Source organism: Micropterus salmoides, unplaced genomic scaffold (genome assembly GCF_014851395.1).
Source record: "Micropterus salmoides isolate LMB-PRFRI ecotype aquatic unplaced genomic scaffold, ASM1485139v1 Ms_hic_scaffold_12, whole genome shotgun sequence".
Classification (NCBI taxonomy): Eukaryota; Metazoa; Chordata; class Actinopteri; order Centrarchiformes; family Centrarchidae; genus Micropterus; species Micropterus salmoides.
This window is the reverse complement of record NW_024040263.1, coordinates 14,668,038-14,692,767: the sequence shown is the minus strand read 5'-3', so window position 1 is coordinate 14,692,767 and position 24,730 is coordinate 14,668,038. Positions and strand designations below refer to the sequence as shown.

The 24,730-nt window shown below is 40.0% G+C and overlaps 1 protein-coding gene and 1 pseudogene across 1 annotated transcript; both read left to right on the top strand.

Annotated features, from left to right (window-relative positions):
* Positions 1-19: 19 nt before the first annotated feature.
* Positions 20-11,727, top strand: hgsnat (heparan-alpha-glucosaminide N-acetyltransferase). Its single transcript, XM_038713546.1, has 18 exons — positions 20-233; positions 1,136-1,254; positions 1,616-1,752; positions 2,342-2,460; positions 2,608-2,677; positions 3,018-3,087; positions 3,281-3,384; positions 3,783-3,859; positions 4,012-4,042; positions 5,718-5,878; positions 6,049-6,164; positions 6,290-6,411; positions 7,367-7,493; positions 7,721-7,807; positions 7,890-7,967; positions 8,132-8,202; positions 10,327-10,439; positions 11,345-11,727. Exons 1-18 carry the CDS (start codon positions 62-64, stop codon positions 11,524-11,526), a joined length of 1,956 nt encoding a protein of 651 aa, XP_038569474.1. The 5' UTR covers positions 20-61; the 3' UTR covers positions 11,527-11,727.
* Positions 11,728-15,009: 3,282 nt separating this feature from the next.
* On the top strand, positions 15,010-23,903 carry LOC119899120 (annotated as a pseudogene).
* The last annotated feature ends 827 nt before the right edge of the window (positions 23,904-24,730 follow it).

The window sequence follows — 24,730 nt, the reverse complement described above, 5'->3', positions numbered from 1 at the left end:
CGCCAATAATGTACTTTGTCCCTTGTCGCTCCCCCTACACTGTCAAAACAAGGAAGGGGCTATGGCAAAAAGGAAACTAAGGAACACCTCAAAAGACACATCTTCAGTTGTAGGGGTGAAGGCAGGGCAGAAAGAAATGACCCAACCATATCACTATGATATGTTTACCTTTGCTGCCATTGCTTTGGTTGTAGCCGTTTGCGTGGTTCCACTGACAGCTGAAATATCCATCTGTAAGTACCAACCCAGGACAGTTGAGAAGTAAAAAACCTAAAAAAAACAAAAAAAAACGAGGATGGTGCTTCGTAGCTAACTTAGGTTAGCTATAACTAGCTGCCTGCCTAATGTCCTGCACAGTTTTACACCATTTTTCTCTTTATGTGGTTTAAATGCGTCTTGCAGCAATGGTGCTTCACCAACCAACTGACGATTCGCCACGATAGGTAACGTATGCTGTTTAGGTATTCAGCGATTAGCTAACTGAAGTCATAAAATCTAGTAGCTGGGGGCTAAGTGTAGGCAAAACAGCACCCACTCAAGGCGACAGTCTAAGAATGAGCTTCAGTTTGAACTTCCCTCCTGGGGGTAGTTTACGGATTAAATCAGCATGTGACCACGGGGCTCTGCAGCCATAACTTCAGCCCTTTCACATGTTTCCTCTTTAAGGGAGAAACGTTAGCTGACTGCATGTCGCTTGCAGTTAAATTGGGCCGTTTCTCTCACTCTGGCTAACTTAACTATCCATGACGATAGCAGTGAACTACAGGTTTGAGGTAAGTCACAGAAAGCTAGGTGCACATCTGTAGCCTGTAGGAAGGCATTTTAAATCAAAGCCTTCACGGTATGATTTCTCTGACTTGTACCCTTATTGTTCGTCAACATGGAGTCAGGGAAGCTGCGGTTATTTGACGCATTGTAATCAGTGCAATAGCAAACATAGTGCTATGTGTTTCTGATTAAATTAATGATGTCCATAACGTCTGTTCAGTGAACAGTGGCTTCACATTTGGGTGTGGTTAACTACACTCTAGACTGCAGCATCTTTCCTGCATGTTTTTGCTTTCTGTATAGCAAATAGATTTGCTGATGGATTTTGACAGATTTGCACAATGTGTACTGCTATTTCTTACTCCAGCTGGCTTCCCTCATCATCATCCGCACATAGTCCTGAGGATGGATGAGGCATTTCTGACTGTCAACAATGAGCTGGACACTGAGGTGGTGGTGTCCTGGATGTCAGAGCGCTGCTACCAGGTAGGCTCACACATATGAGTAGTGACACACCTTAAACGCCTCACTAGCGCCTGACAAGTCCTCTGCGATCTGACCGACCTCTCACCTGCGATTTCCACAGTGGTTACACTGGCGTAATACACCTGTGGTGTAGGCGATGTGTGCTTCATTTAGGTGCAGCGTCAACACTTTAATATGATTGATTGTGTCCCGCCTATCCTATGAAGATTATGTTTTGAGACTTGTGATGGACATCAATGTGTCATGTGCCTGTACATGTAACTGGGAATTTTCAATTTGCTTAGTGGTGAAATGTCAGACGTTGGAGGAGGAGGAGGAGGAAGAGGATGATGTTCTGATCTGGGCCTTTGTTGTGTGCTAGTGTTTGTACCAGCAGCTAGGGGTGGTACCTGCAGGGCCAAGTCCTGGCCAGCCCAGTTCAGTAGACTTCGTTGTGAGCACACAGCATGGGATTACACTACAGCTCAACAGCACTCCTATCAACCTGGAACTCTGCACGTAAGTTAAAAAAAAAAGAAATGTTTCACATACACCAGAGCTGAGAATATACCTTTATAAAAAACAGGAATTCAGGAAGCTTTCCAGGGGGAAAAGTAACTCAAGTTGAGGCCTGAATTTCCTAGTTCTAGATGCACAGTTATTTGTTATATAATAAGTATTTGCTGCTTGTGTCTTATGAAACTGAATATCAAGCAATATAATACTCTGGGCTATATTAAATAGCAATGGGCATATTTTTTGTAAATTAAACGATTGATCAATATTTCAAGAAAATCTACAAGTAAATTGATGACAATAATTGTTAGTTGTAGCCCTACATTTTTACTACCCTACAAGTTTATAGTTGGTGGTAGTTACTATTCTATTATTTGGAATAAATAATTGTCTTTAATGAAACTTCTTTGCCACTCACTCGTTAAACACAGAGAAAGGTAAAGCAGAAATTAAAAGCGAAAAACAAAATGTGCTTTTCTATGGAAAAAATCTAATAAAAATAGTCATGATTTTGTTGAAGTAAACTATGACTCTTATTGTTTTAAAACATTTATATACATTTATATATGTGTGTGTCAATTTTAATTGCTAGGGTTCCATTCCACTTTGGAGAGCATGGGAACTACTCTCTGTGGGTGAAAAATCTGAACGACTCCTCAGTGGTCAACTGCTCCGTAGTAACTGATGCAGACCCTGTCAACAGCTACATACGTGAGTCTCGCTTATATAAGCACATTTATAAGTTTGCATGACATGGACTTGTGTCAAGTGTTTTGACTTATTGGTGCTATTGTCATCCCTACCGTGTTGTACAAAGACCGTGCTACATTGAGATAATGACCCATTCTCTTCACACAGCAATCTTGGTAGCTTTTCTTATCTTTGCTGGGCTGGCCTTGGTGTCTGCCATTGGAAAAACATTATTAGGGTAAAGTAATTTTATTGTTTTTTTTACTTCTCTATTGGTAGGAGTAGAGCTCTATAGGTAGTAGAACTAGTTCATACTAATTAGAAAATCTTGACAGCCTTGCATAAATATACAAACAAAAACAATATCTATATATGATATATTAAATTAAGGATAACCTGATTACATTTAAAACATTTTTTTGGGATATTTGTCGCAGTGCTGTGTCCTCAGCCTCTCTTGCTAAGGTTCCTGCCAAGCACAAAGCTCCTGCTGCTGTATTCATGTGTCTCATGTATGAACTGTGAGCTTGTGTGCTTTATAGAATTGCTCCTAAACTGGTTTATTGCTTCTTGTCCAGGCTCGATGTAGTGAGGGGTTTCCTCTTTCGAATTGGCGGCTCCATGGAGACAGAGAGGCTCATCAACTCCGTGAGTGTTTGTGTGGAGGGAAGTCTTCCAACCACAAACTGTTAGGACTTTATTTAGCCAAGATTTAAATTTTTCCATTATGATGCATCCTGCTATTATTATTATTATTATTATTATTATTATTATTATTATTATTATTATTATTAGTGTGCTTTTAGTTGGACAGTGTTGAGATCTAACTACTATCATTCAGGAACTGGGCTCCCCTGACAGGACAGTGGCAGCAGTTACTGACAACATCCTCCCTCCACCACCCAGTCCCAGCAAGAGGCTGCGGTCTCTGGACACATTCAGAGGGTAACCACCCCTCCATACATGCCTGCAGCTCAGCTTTCTCAGTGAAAGATGAAAGATATTAGCTGAATTAACCCTCGGCCTGATCTGTCATTATGCTGTATCATGTGATTCTCACTGTAGTATGACATTTTGGCAGCTGACACTGGAATTTCCACTCATTACTGAGCCCCTACTGATAATAATTAACATGAATTCTGTGCCTTGAAGTTGCAGTATTTGTTTCAAGGGATTTCTTCTTCCTGAAGTCAACCATTTGTCCATATTTCTGTTATATTTAAACTTTGCATCTTTTAAAACAAATAGTCTTTGTAACTTTGCTTGTCTTGTTTGGTATAACATCTTGCTTCTAGTACTTAATGCCTTTCAGTAATGATGCGTTTTCTCCTATTCCCCATCAGTATCTCTTTAGTCATTATGGTGTTTGTGAACTATGGAGGGGGACGATACTGGTTCTTTAAACACGAAAGCTGGAATGGTGAGCCTTTCCTCGTTCTGATTTTTTTTAATTAACCAGTCATCAATGAGTCATTATTCGCAGATCTTTGTAACCTGCCTTGGCACCTTCCTTGGTATTGTAGTTGATTTTGAAGACAACAATGATTTTGTTTCCCATTTGTCTCCTTACAGGGCTTACTGTTGCAGATCTAGTCTTCCCTTGGTAAGTTTCATTAAAATTCCCTGGCATATCTTAATAGTGCAGATTAATTGAGCCCACTTTTGAATTGGAAAGTTATTTGAATACTCTTAATTTCCACTCACGCATTAAAGTAAATATACAGTAATATTCTTATATAATATATTCTTCTGTATATTTATTTGTAATAATAATGACACTATATATAAAAAAAGAGCACCAGAACATGAAATCATTTTACTTTATTCCAGTCACATTCTGAAATTTGCCCATTAAATAAAGGTGTTAATGCTTTGACCAACTGGCGTTTGCAGGGTTCCCATGTGTCCTGAAAAACCTGGAAAATAGTTAACCAATTTTGCACTCATGGAAAACAGACAAAAAGTAAAGTGTCCTGTGTCTTGTGTTGTCCTGGAAAATCATTGTAACGTTATGTTGCGGTTGCTATGTTATGCTGCGGCAGCATTGTAAACACACCCCACAGTCATGTCATGTGGTAGCACAGGTTGGATGATATTAATTCGGGTGACCGAAACTCTGAATAATGTAAGTAGCATTATCCTCCAAAGATAAATATTAGTCACTGCTAGCTGGTAACTATGTTAGTTTTATTATGTTTATAACGTTTTCTTCTGAACTTGTTTTAAACAGTTGAGTAATGTTAAATTAGTCAACATGTTAACATTAAGCCGGGGTCAAAACAATGAATTGAAATTGTCACACCTATGAAGTAGTCCCAGTTTTTGACCATATTACATTTGCACATCAGTACACCAAGATTGTTGTAAAGTTTAAATAAAGTGTGGCGTTGTGACAGTGGTCCCATGGATGTACAGAGAGCAACATGTATGAAATAGCTTTCTGTACTATTACACTGCATTTGGTTAAGGACCACAGTGATGTTAGAAAGCTAAGGTTCAACAGAATGATGGGATCTGTTAGTAGGAAAACTTGCATGCTGTTATTTGTGTTGAGGCTATTAAGTTATTGGTCTTCAGGCAGTAGTGGTTAAAATATAAACCATAAGAAAAGCACTTGCCAAGCATAGAATACAAAGGACTTTCCAACCGAAACAAAAAAATTCAATGACAATACTATTTAAAAAAGTACATTTAACGACATTTAAACATAGCATTAAAACAAGGCAAGTAATAAACAGTAAAAAGGAAAAAAGCAACAGTAAGAGATGATTTCATAGATAAGTTATAGCCATAGACTGCATGTCTTTAAAATCTGACTTCTGCAGAGAGGAACATATTATTGTGACATGATATCTGTCTGTAATACCTACTAGAGCATCACTGAAAATGTCCTGGAAAATGATCCCTAGAAAAAAGTTGGAACCCTGGTTTGTCGATGTGTTGTACTGTACATGCTGCAAATGTCTGTGTTTTTGTTGTATTTCTATTATTAGCTAATTCTGTCTGCAAACCAAAATGTTCCTAAAAGGCAATAAAGGTTTGAGCTTTCTTCGTGGCACTTTGATTTGAAGCTGGACACACACATTAAAGTTCATCTCAAAAAAGAAAAGGGAATACACCAAACCAAAATAATAAACCATTCCCTTTTTCCCTCAGCAAAGCTTCCAGTCAACAAGTGTAAAACAAAAGCTCATATTGTGAATGAACCTTATCTCATTTTCACCTTACACCTCTTTTTGTCTCATTTACTCACACTTTGCGTTTCCCTCCTTCACCAGGTTTGTGTTTATAATGGGGACATCTATCGCTCTGTCAATCAACTCCCTGCTCCGTGCAGGCTCGACCCGCTGCTCACTGCTGAGGAAAGTTGTGTGGAGGAGCCTGCAGCTCTTCCTGATTGGTGTCTTTGTCATCAACCCAAACTACTGCCAGGGACCACGTGAGTATAAACACACTCTTTGATGTTGACTATAATAACACAAACCATTTAGATGACTAATAGACCACGTTCTTTAATACTGCTCCAAACATTTGGACTTGTGTGGTAATTTCTTCATGCCTGTTTCTCCTCGCTTGTGTGCTCACACTCCATCCCTATCCACTCCCCAGTGTCTTGGGACAATCTGCGGATCCCAGGTGTGTTGCAGCGCCTGGGCTTTTCATACCTAGCTGTAGCCTGCCTGGATCTCTTGGTGGCGAGAGGTCATCTTGACATCCTTACAACGGTCAGCCAACAACTGCCCTCATTTTTTAACTTTTTATTTAAGAGTTAGCTTAAATAAAAAAACGGTATCTAGTGTAAAAACACTACAGTGCAAACTGTAAATGAGGGAGTGTTTATGTTTTCCAGGATGTTTGGTGGTCACCTGGCCTTGACATCTTGCTGTACTGGCCAGCCTGGCTGTGTGTGCTTCTCTTAGAAATCATCTGGCTATGCCTCACTTTCCTACTTCCTGTACCAGATTGCCCAATGTGAGTCAAACATGACGTGTTTGTGTGTCTTTTTGTATCCATGTAATAAGGGAAATGTTCTACAAACAACACAGTTTTGTCCACTTCTGAAAAGTATTATAAAGTGTATTTGGTGTTTTCTGTGTGTTTGTGTGTGAAACACAATGTCAGCTTACTCAGATTATCAGTCTATGCTTTACTAGTGTCTATCGCTAAATTTTTTTATTTAGAACCAAGGTTATGTTGTAGTTATAAAACTTTTTTGTTCATTGAAATATATTTAAAGAACTGCACAGGCTTGCCAGAGGAATGCACTCTGACTGCTTTGTGGTTGGCAGTGTAAAATGCTAAATTGCTACATTTTTTTTGTTTCTTGTAATTATTATACAAGTCGAGAACACTTCCTCTTATGACACCTCAAACCCCTAACTTCTACACGCATTTCCTGTGCTCTTCTTCTTCTTCTTCCTTACAATTCTCTTGTATTTGTTGCACTATTTCCCTAGTTCTTTACCCCATCGATGCTGTATGTGCTAATAGCTTTTACTAGTATTTATTGCTGCTCTTCTTACTAGTATCTTCTGTCAATAGATCTCTTACTGATTTCATGTTTTATAGATGCTTGTATGTTGTTACTCAAATGTAATTTGCTTTGGATAAAAGCGTCTGCCAAATGAGTAAATGTAATTATAATGTATTGTTTTGCGGTATATTTGTTAAGCTTTTACTCAACAGAGATGAGACAATACAACTACGGATGCACTGATCTGATACTGATATTGGATATTTAATTAACAATTGAAAATAGGAGATGAAACAAACTTTTAATCGTAATTGACTGAATCCCTTAAAATTCCAACCTTACTGTCCTGTTTGTTTTTTAAACAAACAGGACAGTAAGTAAACCTTGGACTTTCTGTCTATACCTTTTTACCCTGCATTTATTACACTGACTTGACCCCACTCTTCTGAACAGAGGCTACCTGGGTCCAGGTGGGATTGGGGACATGGGTCTCTATGCTAACTGCACGGGTGGAGCGGCTGGTTTCATTGACAGATGGCTGCTTGGAGCAAACCATATCTACCAGACCCCCTCCTCACGGGTTAGTGACCAGCAAAACAACCCAAACAGTAGTCACATTTACCGGTAGTCTTTTCTTAACTTGGGATGTTAACCTTGACCTTTTTATATATCAGGTTTCTCTCGGATAAGCCCATACACAATTTATAACCCCAGCCATGCTAACATTACAAGTGATGCAAGGGAAAGCAGTGTCAGAACACAAGTATGTTATTATAAAAATCCACTTCTGTTTCCATTTGAATTAAGGTGACTTATGCAACTCATATGCCATATGACCCAGAAGGTGTTCTTGGCAGCATCAACTCTATCGTCATGGCTTTTCTTGGATTACAGGTGTGCAGTGTGTATTTGTCTGCTAGTTCTCTTCCTTTTTGTCTCTTGCTCTTGTTTTAATTGTATTTTTATTTGTTCCCAGGCAGGAAAAATAATCTTACACTACAGAGATCTCCCCAGAAGTATAATGTCAAGGTTTCTTATATGGGGTTTGTTTTTGGTAAGCCCATTCACTTGTTGTGTAACATCTTGTGCTTCTACAGTATGTGCGCATAAAGTATTTATAGTTGAGTCACTGTTTTGCTAAATAAGATGTTTTCACACATTTATTTTGTGACACTTTTGCTTTCCTGAGTTAATAATAAAGTCTCTTGTAACACACAGGGAGGCATATCAGCAGTTCTGACCAAGTGTTCCACAGACCAGGGCTTCATTCCTGTAAACAAGAACCTATGGTAACGTTTGCTTTTATGCACTTTCAGATGGAACAATGTTTGCTGAGCAGCTGCTTTTCTTGGTATCTGATGACTTAACATTAGGGAAAGTTGCTGCAATCAATAGGCAGTTTAAAAAGTTATGAGACATTTATTGTTGTGTAACACAGGGCTTAAAGTTCTCCGGCGCTGTGCCGGAATTCCGACGCGAGGCGGTTTTGTATTCGACAATATATAAATATGTCTGTGGAAAATATTCTTGGATATTTTTTAACTGTCGCATGTTAGGTGTGTGTTTGAAGCGCCAGTCTTCCTCTGCACAATTGGTGGCTCGGTGTCGGTGTATACCGAAAGAAAGGGGACTGACACTTCCTGGCGACGTGGACACTCATTGGCTATTGTAGGCCGTGAACAGGGCATGGAAGTTTCTTTTGGGTCAATTAAGGTGTCACTCAAAAAGTCAACGTGTAGACCTTTTTATATATAGCCTATGGTGTAGACGCGTTTTCTATTTACATGCTAGCTGTAGTTACGCTAATATAAAGCGACGCAATAGCAGTCCGTATGTATTTATTGAAATAATAATGCGTTTTGGACTAAATATTTTACTGGATTGGATCGTCTGTACCTTTGCCAACTTAACTCAACAAGGCCATTTTTGTGGAATGTAATCCACCGGTGGAGTGCGGCTTCACAGATATGTGGTGTCAATTTTGGTAATAGGCAGTGCTTGAAGTGGGCCACCGATACCAGTAAGTTACTTCTACGTTTCGCTCTTTGGCGTCCCGGGACTTTTCTAATCTCTGTCGGCCGAGACGGAGCAGGTAGAAGCTCGGTGCCTTTCATGCAGCCTTGAGCTCCCATGTGAATGGGCAGTTCTAACCATAGACTGTATGGTTCTAACGTTAACTTAGCTCTTCTTATTAGCTAGGCTCCTTACGTGCTGGCTAATAACTTTTTTAAGCTGGGCGTCCACAGCCTTGTGTTGGACAGATTTGTGCAGCGGTGTTCATGAGGGAGAGAGAGAGAGAGGGACGAGCGAGAGGATGTGCTGCGTGAATGCGCTACGGTGCTCTGCAGTCAAATACCATTTTAAATAGGCCTAGTAAATAAAATAAAAAATTAACTGTATGGGAAACACTGGCAAAAAATAGTTTAAAACCACAATTAATCCATCTGGTTTCTTCATCTTTCACTCAGGAGCAAAAATCTGCCTTATAATGATTTGACATTTATCATAAGAATAATCGATATTGAATGATGTGAAATGTTTTATCGTGATAACATTTTCAGCCATATTGCCCCGCACCTATATTTTCCACTTCAAGCACTGATTATAGGTGATGGCAGAAAATGTTACCAGAATGCAGGAAATTAACTGTTTAATGCTCAAAAATGATCCACATTGAACGTTTTATCAAACCAGTGTACAATTATCTTCTTGTCTTTTCCTTGTAAACCCAGAATTGTGTTTCTTCATGTTTCCTGAGCCAAGAGTAATCTGAGTAATCTGAGTCTCTATGTCCCCGTCAGTTTTCAACACAAAGTTACGCTCTTGCCCGCTACCCTCCATCTCATCTGCTGTGTACTATGTCTTCTTGTGCCTATCATATTTTATCTTTTGGTGGGCCAGTGGCAATTTCCCAGCTTGGTGGATAATACATTTTTTAGGCCCTTCGTTTTTTTGCTTTAAAACAAAATCCCCGTACTGTCCAGATTTCCCACATTTGCATTTAATTCCTAGCCAGCTTCCCCCCTAGTCCTAAATATTGAACACACAAATTTTTACTGAAAATGTAGTCCAAGAGTGTAACTAGCCTAAATTTTTTAGCACAGGGTCATGCTGGTCACCCATCCATGCCGCTGAAAATCAGAACCATCAAAAGTTGTTAAACTTTAGCACAAGCCGCTGCCAATAATGGCCTTTAAATTACAGGTGTGGTGTTGTTTTGTCATGTATGAAAGTAGCTTTGTGAAGTTAGACTGGAGATAAACTATAGAAAATCTCCAGACAAATGAAAGCTCCCCACACCTGCAGGGATATCTTTGATGAATATTGGCACACTTGCAGGGATATCCTTGATAAATGTTTGCAGTGGAATGTATTTTAATAATGCTGCATGTACCTGTTCATTTCACTTCTAGGTCTCTGTCATATGTAACAACACTGGCCTGTTTTGCATATGTGCTGCTTGTGCTGGTGTACTACACAGTGGATGTGAAGAAGTGGTGGTCCGGAGCACCTTTCTACTACCCTGGTGAGCATTGCACAGCTTCAAGACGCTGTGTCTTGAAGGCTTCGTTTTAACTATGGAGTGATACATCTTGCCTCTACATGGTCTTTGTTGGCAGTTGCACATGCGCGATTCCTAGTTAAGGACTACTAGCCAATCATAAGCAGAGTAGGGCGGGTCGTGAGAAGCCGGTAAAAACAACACCAGTTCAGCTGTAAATGTTCCCCATACCAGCTTGGCAACATAGACTGGAGCAAGAGTTTCAGAGTGGTGAGTTATTAATCTGTAACAAAAGTATCTTTCATCCAAAAAGTTCATTTTTGGGTGAAACTTTTCTGTCCATTGACTGCTTGGAGAGAAGCTAGGGTTTGGAAGGGAGAGGAGAGGTGTGCTGCAGCTCAGTGTTTTTACACCGGTATTTTTGAGGGCGTGGCGGAGTAGCCGCTTCGCGAGCATTATATGAGGCGCATTTTGCTTTCATCCCTGTGTCGTCAGGGATGAAAGGGAAATGGCTGGACTACAAACGAGCTGTTTTCAGGCAGTTCAGAACAGAGTTTTCTGTAGGAGATGGAAACTCCCTTTGGGCTGGACTTTGGGCTTTTTCACTTTGCAAACCTATTACATGCACAAAAAAGATATATAACTCAATAAAGGAGAGGGAAAAAGCCAAAAAGCATAATATGACCTCTTTAAGTTTGAGATGAGTAAAGTGTTCTGGTATGTTTGGAGATGGATATTAGTAATTATGATCATAAAGTCTTTGCAATCACTAAAATGTGTAACTACTGTCATGGTCTGTCTGTTTGGGCACAGAGAAATTGGATCTGCCAAATGTACTGTATATTTTCAGTACCTTTTAGAGTTTTAGACTATTGGTGTGAAAATCTCAAAAAGTCATTTGGACTTTTACTCTACGTGTGTGTTTCCAGGAATGAACTCCATCCTCGTGTACGTGAGCCATGAAGTGTTTGAGGAGTACTTCCCCTTCCGTTGGCGCATGGCCAACAGCCAATCCCACGCGGAGCACCTCACCCAGAACCTTGTGGCTACTTCCTGTTGGGTCTTCATCTCCTACGTGCTTTACAGAAAGAAGATTTTCTGGAAAATATAGAAGTAGAGTCCCTAAATGAAGGGACAGCGAAACCAGAGGACAGTGTTTACATCAAAATTGCTGGAGTTAAAATCTGACAATATTAGGAAAGAGGAGACTGATTTTTTATTTTTTTTTTCTTGTCAAAACTATGGTGGTTTTCTGTCTCTGAACACACACACATATATATATATATATATATATATATATATATATATATATATATATATATATATATATATATATATATATATATATATATATATATATATATATATATATTTCTCCCACGTTTTTCAGTTTTTTATTTTTATTTTTACTCACTACTTTATACGACCATAACTACTTTTTCCAAAGACCTTCGGACATGAAGCAGCTGATCCCTGCCAAATACAGTGAGGAAAATAAGTATTTGAACACCCTGCTATTTTGCAAGTTCTCCCACTTAGAAATCATGGAGGGGTCTGAAATTGTCATCGTAGGTGCATGTCCACTGTGAGAAACATAATCTAAAAAAAAAAAAATCCAGAAATCACAATGTATGATTATTTCTTTGTATGATACAGCTGCAAATAAGTATTTGAACACCTGTCTATCAGCTAGAATTCTGACTCTCAAAGACCTGTTAGTCTGCCTTCAAAATGTCCACCTCCACTCCATTTATTATCCTAAATTAGATGCACCTGTTTGAGGTCATTAGCTGCATAAAGACACCTGTCCACCCCATACAATCAGTAAGAATCCAACTACTAACATGGCCAAGACCAAAGAGCTGTCCAAAGACACTAGAGACAAAATTGTATACCTCCACAAGGCTGGAAAGGGCTACAGGGAAATTGCCAAGCAGCTTGGTGAAAAAAGGTCCACTGTTGGAGCAATCATTAGAAAATGGAAGAAGCTAAACATGACTGTCAATTTCCCTCGGACTGGGGTTCCACGCAAGATCTCACCTCGTGGGGTCTCAATGATCCTAAGAAAGGTGAGAAATCAGCCCGGGAACTACACGGGAGGAGCTGGTCAATGACCTGAAAAGAGCTGGGACCACCGTTTCCAAGGTTACTGTTGGTAATACACTAAGACGTCATGGTTTGAAATCACGCATGGCACGGAGGGGTTCCCCTGCTTAAACCAGCACATGTCAAGGCCCGTCTTCAGTCTGCCAATGACCATTTGGATGATCCAGAGGAGTCATGGGAGAAAGTCATGTGGTCAGATGAGACCAAAATAGAACTTTTTGGTCATAATTCCACTAACCGTGTTTGGAGGAAGAAGAATGATGAGTACCATCCCAAGAACACCATCCCTACTGTGAAGCATGGGGGTGGGAGCATCATGCTTTGGGGGTGTTTTTCTGCACATGGGACAGGGCGACTGCACTGTATTAAGGAGAGGATGACCGGGGCCATGTATTGCGAGATTTTGGGGAACAACCTCCTTCCCTCAGTTAGAGCATTGAAGATGGGTCGAGGCTGGGTCTTCTAACATGACAATGACCCGAAGCACACAGCCAGGATAACCAAGGAGTGACTCTGTAAGAAGCATATCAAGGTTCTGGCGTGGCCTAGTTAGTCTCCAGACCTAAACCCAATAGAGAATCTTTGGAGGGAGCTCAAACTCTGTGTTTCTCAGCGACAGCCCAGAAACCTGACCTAGAGAAGATCTGTGTGGAGGAGTGGGCCAAAATCCCTCCTGCAGTGTGTGCAAACCTGGTGGAAAAACTACAGGAAACGTTTGACCTCTGTAATTACAAACAAAGGCTACTGTACCAAATATTAACATTGATTTTCTCAGGTGTTGAAATACTTATTTGCAGCTGTATCATACAAATAAATAGTTAAAAAAAAATCATACACTGTGATTTCTGGATTTTTTTTTTTTTTTTTTTTGATTATGTCTCTCACAGTGGACATGCACCTACGATGACAATTTCAGACACCTCCATGATTTCTAAGTGGGAGAACTTGCAAAATAGCAGGGTGTTGAAATACTTATTTTCCTCACTGTATATAAACTGACTCAGGAAGAACTTGTCCAAGTATAGCTTGAGAATTTGAGAACTATTGATATTGACATTGTTAATCTGTTGTTTGACTATGTGGGATAGACACTGGTTTTCATTTGTCGCCTTGTACCACAGACTACAGTATCAGGGTGTTTCAGTAGTGGTTAAACAAGCCTTTGTTGACTTCCCCTTGGGGGAATCCCTGCTGCCATCTTTAAGTACTGTTTCATTAACCTGGAAAATGAAGTGGGTTTTTGTGAGATTAAGTCTTCAAGACCAGAAGGAAACAGTAAATGATGTACACTGAAGAGAGAAAGCTACCAAGAATGTGTTGCGATCTTTCATCAGTTCCACTGCAGTGTCAATTTGTAAGGTTGCTAAAGTGCAAGTGTTTTCCATTTGCAATCCTTTGCTCCCTCTCCGACCCTGCTCCCTCTCACAGCAACTGTCCAGTGGTGTGACATGTGACGCTGTGCTGAGGGGAAGTGAAGGATGGCATGTCAGATGACTATTGAAACCCACTCGTTTAGCATTTTGGTTAAATCAGAATCATGCATGTGAGTTAATCTTTTTGATTAGGTTTTCAAAAACAGAAGCCACTATTTTATTTTGTTATACATGCCCCTTTTACATTAGCATTAGCAGAAACAATTTGCCTTCTGGTGTCAAAAGTTTGTAATTTTTGAGTCACCATTTTTGTTAAATGTGTCATGAATTTATTAAAATGATTTCTACTGGATGTTACAGTAGTATAATTGTACAAAAGATTATATATATTTAATGTCTTATCTCACTACAAAACTGTGTTGGCATTACTCCCATAATACTGTGTAAATGTGCATGCTTTTTATGATAGTTTATACACATATTCCTTTTATTAACACATTTTGGAAGCTCATATGTTAAATCTGTAAGATATCCAAATGCTGGGGGAGATTTTGGAATAACTGTTCATTTAGTGCTGTATAAATTGATGAAATTAATTTTGTCAAACTTTTATATGTTTATTTTTTATATCCACCATTTGAAAATAAGTTTATGTAAAAACTTTATTGTAATAAAATATTATTGCTGTTCCTTGCGATTAAGGGTGAGTTTTCTTGTAATGTTGTAATAATTTCTGTTCAGTCTACACCTTTCAAGCAGGAGACGTTCCTCTAAGAATAATTATTACTAGATATAGAAGAATATTTATAATAAATCTATATTTCCAGTGTTACAGTACACATAACACCTATCTTCGAGCTGTGTTTCCAGCTCTTCACCGTGGAGAGGTGTAGTTTGCTTTATTGCTCAATAAGGCGTGGGAATCGAGTTAATGTGGGTGCCTTGTGAGGAGAAAAAAAAGGTGGTTGTGAGAGTGCCTAGTCATCTCTCATCTCGCGATATAATTGTTCCATCTGCATTCCTGTCAATTGTGAGAGTTTTTCTGTTCTCGCGCGACTTTGTAACTTTCCCACGCCTGTTGTTTTGCCGTCTGCCCTCTACCCGTCGCCACTCCCTCCCCCTCTTCTCACCCCTTTGCCCCGTGTCACTCCCCCTCTTTCACTCCCTGCTTTTCCTTCCAGTATGGTTCTTCTGTTGTGCCTTTGGCTCTGGTGAGGGGAGCTGGGGGAGGGATCTCGCGATTGTTGGACTTTTTTTCGGGGAGGGGGGTTATTTGGAAGATGGCGCCCGTTGTTACGGGGTAAGTGCTAAAATTCAAAGCATAATATTATTTTAAAAAGTTGTGTTTCTTGTGGTAAACCGCTAGTTTGAAGTGTTTTGGGTGCTGTATTTAGGTGTTAGTACTGTTGGCTCGGCCTCAGTAAGCTTACTTCACACAGTGCTACTTTGTGGCTTGATGTGGGGTCAGTTGTGCAAAACTATTCTTCGCAGTATCGCCTGGTTTCTCTGCCATTTGTAATTGTCGCACGATATCGACAAAACGATTTCAGAAACCTTTTGTCAGTCAGCAGTTTTGCATTTTTGGCTTAACTACAGCATCAACTTCTGTGTTTATTTAATTTCACTTTTAACAAGTTGAGCCCAGTGACAATGTAATATATTTTCAAGTCAAGACTGCAACATTGTTAACGTAACTTACATTAACGTCATATCAATTTTTAAGTCGTTATGTTGTAGCTAGAGTAAGTTTCGTTGGATTATTTAAGCATCACCCTAAAATTTATTGGTTTAATTTCCCTTCATCAGTCCACAGTGTTACTGTAACATTGAATTTTGAAACGCCCGTCTTCATAATTGTATACTGTACAGTAGCGCCATTCCAAGTTTATAAACAACCGAGAAACAGGCATAACACCAATATTTGGTGTTACTATGGGTCTCACACGTTTGTCTACCTTCTTAACACAGAATGATAGTACAAGCTTCCCTGCTTTACAGATGTCACTGACATTGTGCACTTTGCCACACATCCCCACCCCCCCCCACACACACACTTCACACACTTCACACAGTCAACCTTGTGTTGTTTTTTCACTGCTACCCCAGCACTGTAAACCACTTCCAAACACTTTGCACCTTGATGTTTTTGTTTTTTGCAGGAAGTTTGGTGAGCGACATCAGCCTCAGCGTTTGACAAGGTAGGCAGAAACATGGCGCAAACAACTCCAAAAAAACGTTTAAATCATTGCAGAAAGTATGCTGTCAAAGTGTTCACCTGTCTTTCCCCCCAATTTCAGGGAGGCTATGAGGAATTACTTGAAGGGGAAAGATGATCAAACAGTGCTCATACTCCATGCAAAAGTTGCTCAAAAAGTCATATGGCAATGAAAAAAGGTTTGTGTGGGACTGTTTAAACGTTGTTGAATGTGTGCGTGTTTGAAAGAGAAATCTCACCCATTCAAAGTGGATTGATTGGAACTCCTGTGTGTTCTGCTTGGTTTTTATCTCTACTTCTGTCAATTAGGTTTTTCTGCCCCCCCCCATGTGTGTATCTGATGGGCAGTGGCTGGCAGAAGAAGTTAGAGACTATGGAAAAGGAGGGTTGCACAGAGCAGGAGGCTCAGCCGTGTGCGTTCATTGGGATAGGAAATAGTGAGCAGGAGATGCAGCAACTCAATCTGGAGGGGAAGGTGAGAAGGCACTTATAATACCACAGTACTGCAGGGGTTTTAATCATATTTTCATGTAATATTGTACACTGTTTGACATACTCTTCCAATACTTCACGCATTCTAGTAGTAAACAAGGGACGTGTTTTGGCTCCACTTCACTGTTGATAAACCATGCAAACTAACCACAAATGTATAGTGCAGTGTGCAAATGTGCATTTTGACCATATCCTCTGTTGCTGCACAACCCTGTTAACTATATTCACACTGTAGCTGATATTCTTGCATGTCATTGCATTTTCCCATTCCACCTAAATGCCGCTAGTGAACTTGTTCTCAAAAGGAGACAAGAGGGAAGTGAAAGGGGGACAAACACACTCTTACAAAAATCCCTAATATGTGTATTTCCCCTGCATTAGCACTTCTGCACAGCGAAGACACTGTATATCAGTGACACGGATAAAAGGAAACACTTCATGCTGTCTGTGAAGATGTTATATGGCAACAGCGCCAACATAGGAGTCTTCCTCAGCAAGAGGATCAAGGTCATTTCCAAGCCCTCTAAGAAGAAACAGTCCTTGAAAAATGCAGATTGTGAGTTGCAACGTGTCCACATTCACACTAGCTCATGTATGGTTGCACCACACAGTGGCATTTAATTTTAATGTGAAAAAGATTTTAGTTTCCCTTTGACAGCAGAATCACTTACCTCTCTTCCTTAATCCTCGTTCTCGCTCACTCATACACTTTCTGTCTTTCTCTCTCCCCAGTGTGTATCGCTTCAGGGACTAAAGTGGCATTGTTTAACCGCCTGCGTTCCCAGACGGTTAGCACCAGGTATCTTCATGTGGAGGGGGGGAACTTTTATGCCAGCTCCCAACAGTGGGGTGCCTTCTACATCCACCTGTGTAAGATCACACATTGTCTTTGTGTTGCTTCTTGTCCCCCCCCCCCCTTCTTTAATTTCCTTAATTTCAGTTTTTATTGACCTTACATGCATGAAAGCAGATACACACATTTTAATGGTACTGTTATCTTCTTTCATGTGTTCATTGACTATTTGCACTGATTGGCAGCACCTATTTAAAGGTAGCGAGGGAGTTATAGACATTTACTTTTGTGTTCTCTGTCATTTTGGTTAGTGGACGATGATGAGTCTGAAGGAGAGGAGTTTGCTGTGAGAGACGGCTATATTCACTATGGCCAGACGGTCAAATTGGTCTGTTCTGTTACTGGCATGGCCCTGCCCAGACTGGTATGCATGTGTTTATGTCAGTTGTCCATTGTTTTTGAGGCAGTGAGCAGTTGTACCACTAGTGTACTTAAATGTATGCAGAGTTTGTGACTGTGCAAATATGTTTGTGTCCATTTGGACATGTATATTGCTTGTTTCTGTGTATTCATGATGGGTGTCTTTTTGACTCAATTCCTCAGGTCATTCGCAAAGTGGACAAGCAGACTGCATTAATGGATGCAGATGACCCAGTGTCCCAGCTTCACAAGTGTTGCTTCTACCTGAAAGATACAGACCGAATGTATCTCTGTCTCTCACAGGAGAGGATCATCCAGTTCCAGGTTCCGAATCTCACACACACACACACACACACGGGTTTAAGTAGTATTTAATTCTGATTTTATTCTAATCCAGTTCTTATAAAATCTCAATTCCATTTTTTTGTATTGATAAAAATCAATGGACAGTTTTACATAAAAACCTTTATTTCTTCAGCTTGTTCCGGATGTATTCCTCCCCATTCTGTATTCCCATTTCAAAAATGTTTTCAATGATTATCTCAGTGTTACTTACCATAGAAACATGGGACTCTTTTGGATAATGTTATGTTGCTATAGGTTTATGTTGTAGCCATCAGTTAATGGCCTTTAGACAACAGTAACATTAACCTGTCTGCTGAGAGCATTGTCTGCAAGCAGGAATGTGCTGTGAAATTTGTATCCAAACAAGAGGTTTACCCATTTATTTTAATGAGCATTCTAGGGTAAGAGAAGAGAAGACTAATCGATTCAATGGGGCTTTATTGGCATTGGACATTTACATTGCCAAAGAAATGCAAAATAAAAACATGTGCATAAATAGCACATAAATAGAAGAATTGTGCTATTAAATATATGTGTGTGTACGCCAGTGTTGGGCAAGTTACTCAGAAATTGTAATATATTACTAGTTACTTATTCTCCTTAAAAAAGTAATATTATTACTTTATTAATTACTGGGAGATAAAAGTAACTAGTTACATCACTCGTTACGTTACTACATTACTTTCCAGTGTTTCCCACAGAATGACATTGGGGGGGGGGGTTCTAACTTTGGACAGGTTTGTGCAGTGGTGTTCACGAGAGAGAGAGAGAGAAAGAGGGAGCGAGCGAGGAGGTGCTGCACGAATATATGCTCCTCAATACAGCTTCTCTATCAAATATGATTTTAAATACGCCTAGTAAAAAAAATTGAAATTCAATACGTGGCAGTAAGTGTTGATAATTATCCAAATACACCGCTTTCACTACCACTCCCCTTCACCCCCAAACAAAGCTGTCTCTCCCCCAACTTTTTAACTAATAGGCCTATCATATTCATAACAGCAGCAAGGAGTGCCTTGGCCTAATGCTTCTTAACACCAGCGGCTGAAAAATAAATAAATAATAAAGCAAGTAAATCCTGACTTTTAAACAGCTGTTTTTCTGCACATGTATCCTGTTCATAAGAGCAGTATTCAATAGTTACAAAACGTTACGTTAACGCCACTCTCTCCCGACGAGTCCAAGCATCAGTTGCAGTAGCTGCCTGAGTTTCTTTCTGTTTCACGTTGCTGTGCTGCTTCAGCAGATGCTTCAAAAAATCAGATGTAGAATTGTTCGCGGTTGAAAGGTTTTTGCTGGTCGCACAGTTTACAATAGACGACAATGTTCTTTGCATCTTAGACTGTGACACAATAATGGCAGTAGCTACTTACAGCTGTGGACAGAACGCCTCTCTCCCTCGTTCTCCTTTCTTCATTTAGTATTTGGCTATCAGCGACATGAACAACAAAGTCCGGTGCCGCTGAGCTGCTGCACAGTCGTGGATTCACGTCAAGAATGGTGCGTTCAACAAGTAACGCGGCGTTACTTGCCTTAGTAACTAGTAATAATATTACTGTTTTAGAAAAGTAATTAGTTACACTACTTAGTTACTGGGAAAAGTAATATTATTACAGTAATGCCTTACTACCCAACACTGGTGTACGCACGCACCCAGATAAAGTAGACTTTCAGTTAAAAAATATAAATAACAGAACTATGTATTCACTGCAACATTTCCTTTTAATTAATGTGCGTGTGTGCATGTGCTATGTGTGTCTAGATCACTCACTGTCCCTCAGGTTGTGGCATGTTGATACATATTGGGCAGCAAGATGTGCCCTGTCTCCTTGGAGTATTTTTAATTCAGCAACATTTTCATATATATATATATATATATATATATATATATATATATCCCTCTCTCTCTCTATATATATATATATAGAGAGAGAGAGAGAGAGAGAGAGAGAGAGAGAGAGAGAGAGAGAGAGAGAGAGAGAGAGAGAGAGAGAGAGAGAGAGAGAGAGAGAGAGAGAGAGAGAGAGAGAAAAGTGACATTTATTTTTCCAGGCCACACAGTGCTCCAAAGAGACTAACAAGGAGATTGTTAACGATGGGGCTTCCTGGACAATCATTAGCACTGACAAGGCTGAGTACACCTTTTTTGAGGGAATGGGCCCTGTCCACACACCGGTCACACCTGTCCCTGTGGTGGAAAGTCTGCAGGTAAGCACACAGCCTTTTCTGTTTATAAATATGCATGGTTTTTATTGAGAATGCATTGTATTCTGCTTATGTAAGTATTTTGAAGAATTGTGCGGTTTTTGTATTGTATTTTGTATTGTATTGCATTGTATTTTATTTAAACTTATGGTTGAAAATCTTTTTTTGTTATTTGGGAAAAGACTCCCCGGACTCCCTTGTAAAAAGAGACTGCGTCTCAGTGGGACTTTCTTGTTAAAATAAAGGTTATATAAATAAAGTTATGAGTGTCATTATGTTTGCTAACTGCTTCCTCTTTGAGTTTTTACTTAGCTTGGACTTTTTAAAAGACATAAAACCTTTTTTGTGTGTCTGTGTCAAGTTAAACGGGGGAGGAGATGTGGCAATGTTGGAGCTGACGGGGCAGAACTTCACCCCTAACCTCAGAGTGTGGTTCGGAGATGTGGAGGCTGACACCATGTACAGGTGGGTGTTTATGTCCGTGTGTGCTCATTAGTGTGAAATGGCTCAAATGCTCAAACCTTGTCTCATCCTTCTGTCGCCTTAGATGTGGAGAGAGCGTCCTGTGTGTGGTGCCAGATATTTCTGCCTTCAGGGAGGGATGGCGCTGGGTGAGACAGCCAGTTCAGGTTCCCGTCACGCTGGTCCGCAATGATGGAATCATCTACTCCACCGCCCTCACCTTCACCTACACCCCTGAACCAGGGCCCCGACCCCACTGCAGTGCTGCTGGGGCCATCCTGCGGTCACACAGCACCTCTTCTTCATCACCAGCATCTTCGGCCTCACCATCTTCCTCGTTGGGCGGGCTCGGGGACGGCCATGGGGCTTACAACAATAGTGACTCGGGCATGTCGTCAGGGGCGTCGACCATGGCGGTGCTGTCATAGTAATACTTACTATGTGTGTGTTGTTGTTTTTTTGTGTGTGTGCTTTGAATGACTGAGTTAGAAAATGTGTGCATGTACTTCCCAAAGAGGCTCATGGACCTGTGAAGAATTGCACACAGATTTGGAAACTCTTCATCGGAGAGCAACTGTGATTATCAGGAATGCTACAGTTGGGAGAAAAAAAAGACAATTAAATTGATGGGGTGACTGAAGCATCGCTTTGACTCCCTCTTGTGGTTTGTTGTGGGTATGTCAAAGTCCCACTTAAACAGACCCTGATATCCAAGACCTTCACCTAAAAGAAGATGAATCTGCCTTCTAACTCCCACAACAACCTGATTTGTCCAAGAACCATTTTGTTTTTATATGCCTTAGGGTTTGCAAGCTATTTTCACTATGCTCTCTTTCTACCAAGGTCATGTTTTTACTGAAGAACTTGTTGATTTATATGTGGTGTGCAAGGGAAAAAAATTGTTGTAAAAGTAACATAGTTTTTACGGACCAAGGAATATTATTATACTATTTTATTCATATTATATTTTATAAGCTTTTGCTAAGGTACATTTTGACATTTTTTTTTGTATGAAACTGCAAAGTCAGTTCATTTTTGTTACCAAATAGAATTTGTCATGTCATTGACTCCTACTTGAGTTTTGCCTCAGTGGGTGGTCAAGGCGGAAATGGCTTGTAATGTGTCTCTTAATAGTTTGACTTCAGGTCCACTGCTTTTCTCCCCTTTCTTTAATCTCTACTGGTGTGTTTTGGAATTAGACTGCCAAATTCATAATTACTTAAGAGTCATTACAGCCGATTTCACTATCCTACATGCTGTATAACAATGACTGAAATGATCAGGCTAAGGTTTTTAGGAGATTCATCAGACAATTAAGACATGCGCATATCTGCCCATAGTTCTCTTCTAGGTCACTGGGCTTGACTGATCAGTCCTAAAATACTTTTTTTATAACAGAAATATGATACTAATTTTTTACGTGTGTGTGTGTGTGTGTGTGTGTGTGTGTGTGTGTGTGTGTGTGTGTGTGTGTGTGTGTGTGTGTGTGTGTGTGTGTGTGTGTGTGTGTGTGTGTGTGTGTGAGTGAGTGAGTGAGTGAGTGAGTGAGTGAGTGAGTGAGTGAGTGAGTGAGTGAGTGAGTATGTAAAACGCCATTGATGCATTCTGGGAGACCAAGGCCTGTGTTTTCTACTCAGTATGCTGTTTTTGTACCAGAGTGCTTAAACTCAAATCTAAATATGACCAGTCCCTCTTTTACCATAGCTATGTACACAGCAGTGTAAACAAAATTACAGTATTAAGTTTATATAAATTACTAAGGAAAGGAGCAATGAAAGAAAATCTAATATCTTTCTACTGAAAAAAATTTCATTTTGTGCACATGGCACATTTGTTTTTGAGAGGCCTCAAGTTTCCTTTTGAGTTTGTGCTTTTGTTTTGTAGGAGAAGCTTTAACACCGCCTCTGCCATCTAGCTTGTAGCACTTTCCTCACAGCCCACCTGAGCTCAGCAATGTCTCTTTGGGATTGAGCGTTGCTGAGTCATGTTTTGTCAAACACACCATCTGACTGCAAATGCAGTTGAACTAATCACCCGTGGTTGTGCTTTGGTACTTATGTGATGAGGTGATGATTTGTACAGATTCAAACTGCCTCTCTACCTACCTTTTTCAGCCGGTTGAACATTAAAAAAATGGATCTTTAACTTACTAAACTAGTCAGGAATGACATTGTCGTTCAGGTTATGTTGCCTTAAAAACCACTACCAATAGCATCTGTCTTGCTTAAAATGTCTCACAAAGTATCCTGACTTCCTCATGCTTTTTGTATTATACTGTATATGTTTCAGGACTGAGTTTCAAGTAAATGTGCAAGGTTGGCCAGCTTACTGCCAGGTGGATGTTTTCATGACAATGATGTGAATCACTTAATTTCTTTTATATGTTCACCATTGCCTAAAAAGTAGATTTATGGTTGTATAGGTAAGTATTTACATCATAACAATCCAGCGACACGACACCTCTTTGTGGTAGCATCAAGTGACATCTGAACAGTCTGTCTATTGCCACAACAGTTCCTTTTCCTGCGGCCAGTATAGAATATTCTTGATTTAATGTTTTATATCACAGCAGTTTGCTAAAGGGCGTACTTTCAGTAATCCATTAACACTGTAGTTGGTTGGAGGTGGTGGGATGTGGCATTTTTGGTCACCCCATTTCCACACCTGATAATGTCTTTGCCCAGACATTGGATCTCCACTAAGTACCTGGTTAGTTTCTTCTTTGTGTCTGTATTCTCAACTCTGTTTTTTTTGTCACTCAAGTCACCATGTACTACATAATATCTACAAGGCTAGGTTGGATCTAAGTTAGTACTGTCATAAGGTCAACTGTGAGTTTGCATGTTAAATGAACCTCATCATGTCATCATACTGGCAGCTTTATGAGCATTTTCACTGCTCTTGTGTTTTATGGAAAAGTGTATTTACTCTCGTATACAGCCTTTTGTTTCTTACTGCTCGTTCCATATATCATAATATCCCTCCGTGTTTTCATTCTGGTGTATTACTCTTTAAGTAACTCAATCTGTCGAAGTTCTTAAGTGAAAGGTCATGAATAAAAACAAGTTGAAGTTGAATGTCAAGTGTTTTGATCCATTCAAGGTTTGTTTATTTTGCTATTTCGATTTCCCCTTCTCTTCCTTTCTCTGTCATCATCATCATCAGTAAGTAAAATAGGAGCTAATTTGACTATACCATGTAAAATGCACATATACTGCAAACTCTCTCAGACCCTGCTGAGGGCTTATTGGACACTTGCCAGTTGGGCATGCTCCACAGGGTAGAGGTCAAATCTGCCCCACTATTTTTAAACGGGGAGCCGAATTGCTGGAATGAAACCTGATACTTTATTACTGTTAAAGTCTGTGCATGTATGTGCCTGTGTAGTCGTGCAGTCTGTTTGTGTCCCTCACACTCTTGACATTTCTACTAATCATTTCAGTTTAAGGAGGTATACTGTGTCTGAGCGTTTCTGCAAAAGTGTGTTGGAAGAAATTCCAAGCTACATATAGACACAGTTAGAAACTCCATGAACAGGTGTACAAACATTTACTAGGTCCCTCTGCATAGCTTGAAGATCTGTGAACAAGGATCTGTGAACAACCGTCAGACACTATTCCTTGAGCTCAAGCAATATGTCCCAAAGTGAGGTCTAGGGGGCTTTAACAGATCCTCCACCTAAACCAGGATCAGTAAAGCCATAAAACCACAAAGGGTATAAAATCATCTTGAATGACTGTTCTCTTGGTTTCACACATGCATGAGAAGCAGTTGCTCAGTTCTGTTACAAATGGTAGACTAAGCCTATCCAAAAACTACATATGGAGGTCACTGGATCAAAGTGTTGGGGGCCCAAAAGAGATGAGAAGGGGGGAGAGGCCTCAAGAGTTCCGAGTCAAAACGT

Excerpts from the sequence above, each read along its gene's own strand:
- hgsnat (XM_038713546.1), top strand. The coding sequence starts at position 62 with ATGGCAAAAAGGAAACTAAGGAACACCTCAAAAGACACATCTTCAGTT. Across the intron at positions 2,678-3,017 it reads ATTGGAAAAACATTATTAGG|GCTCGATGTAGTGAGGGGTT; the intron begins GTAAAGTAATTT and ends CTTCTTGTCCAG. Across the intron at positions 7,968-8,131 it reads TTATATGGGGTTTGTTTTTG|GGAGGCATATCAGCAGTTCT; the intron begins GTAAGCCCATTC and ends TGTAACACACAG.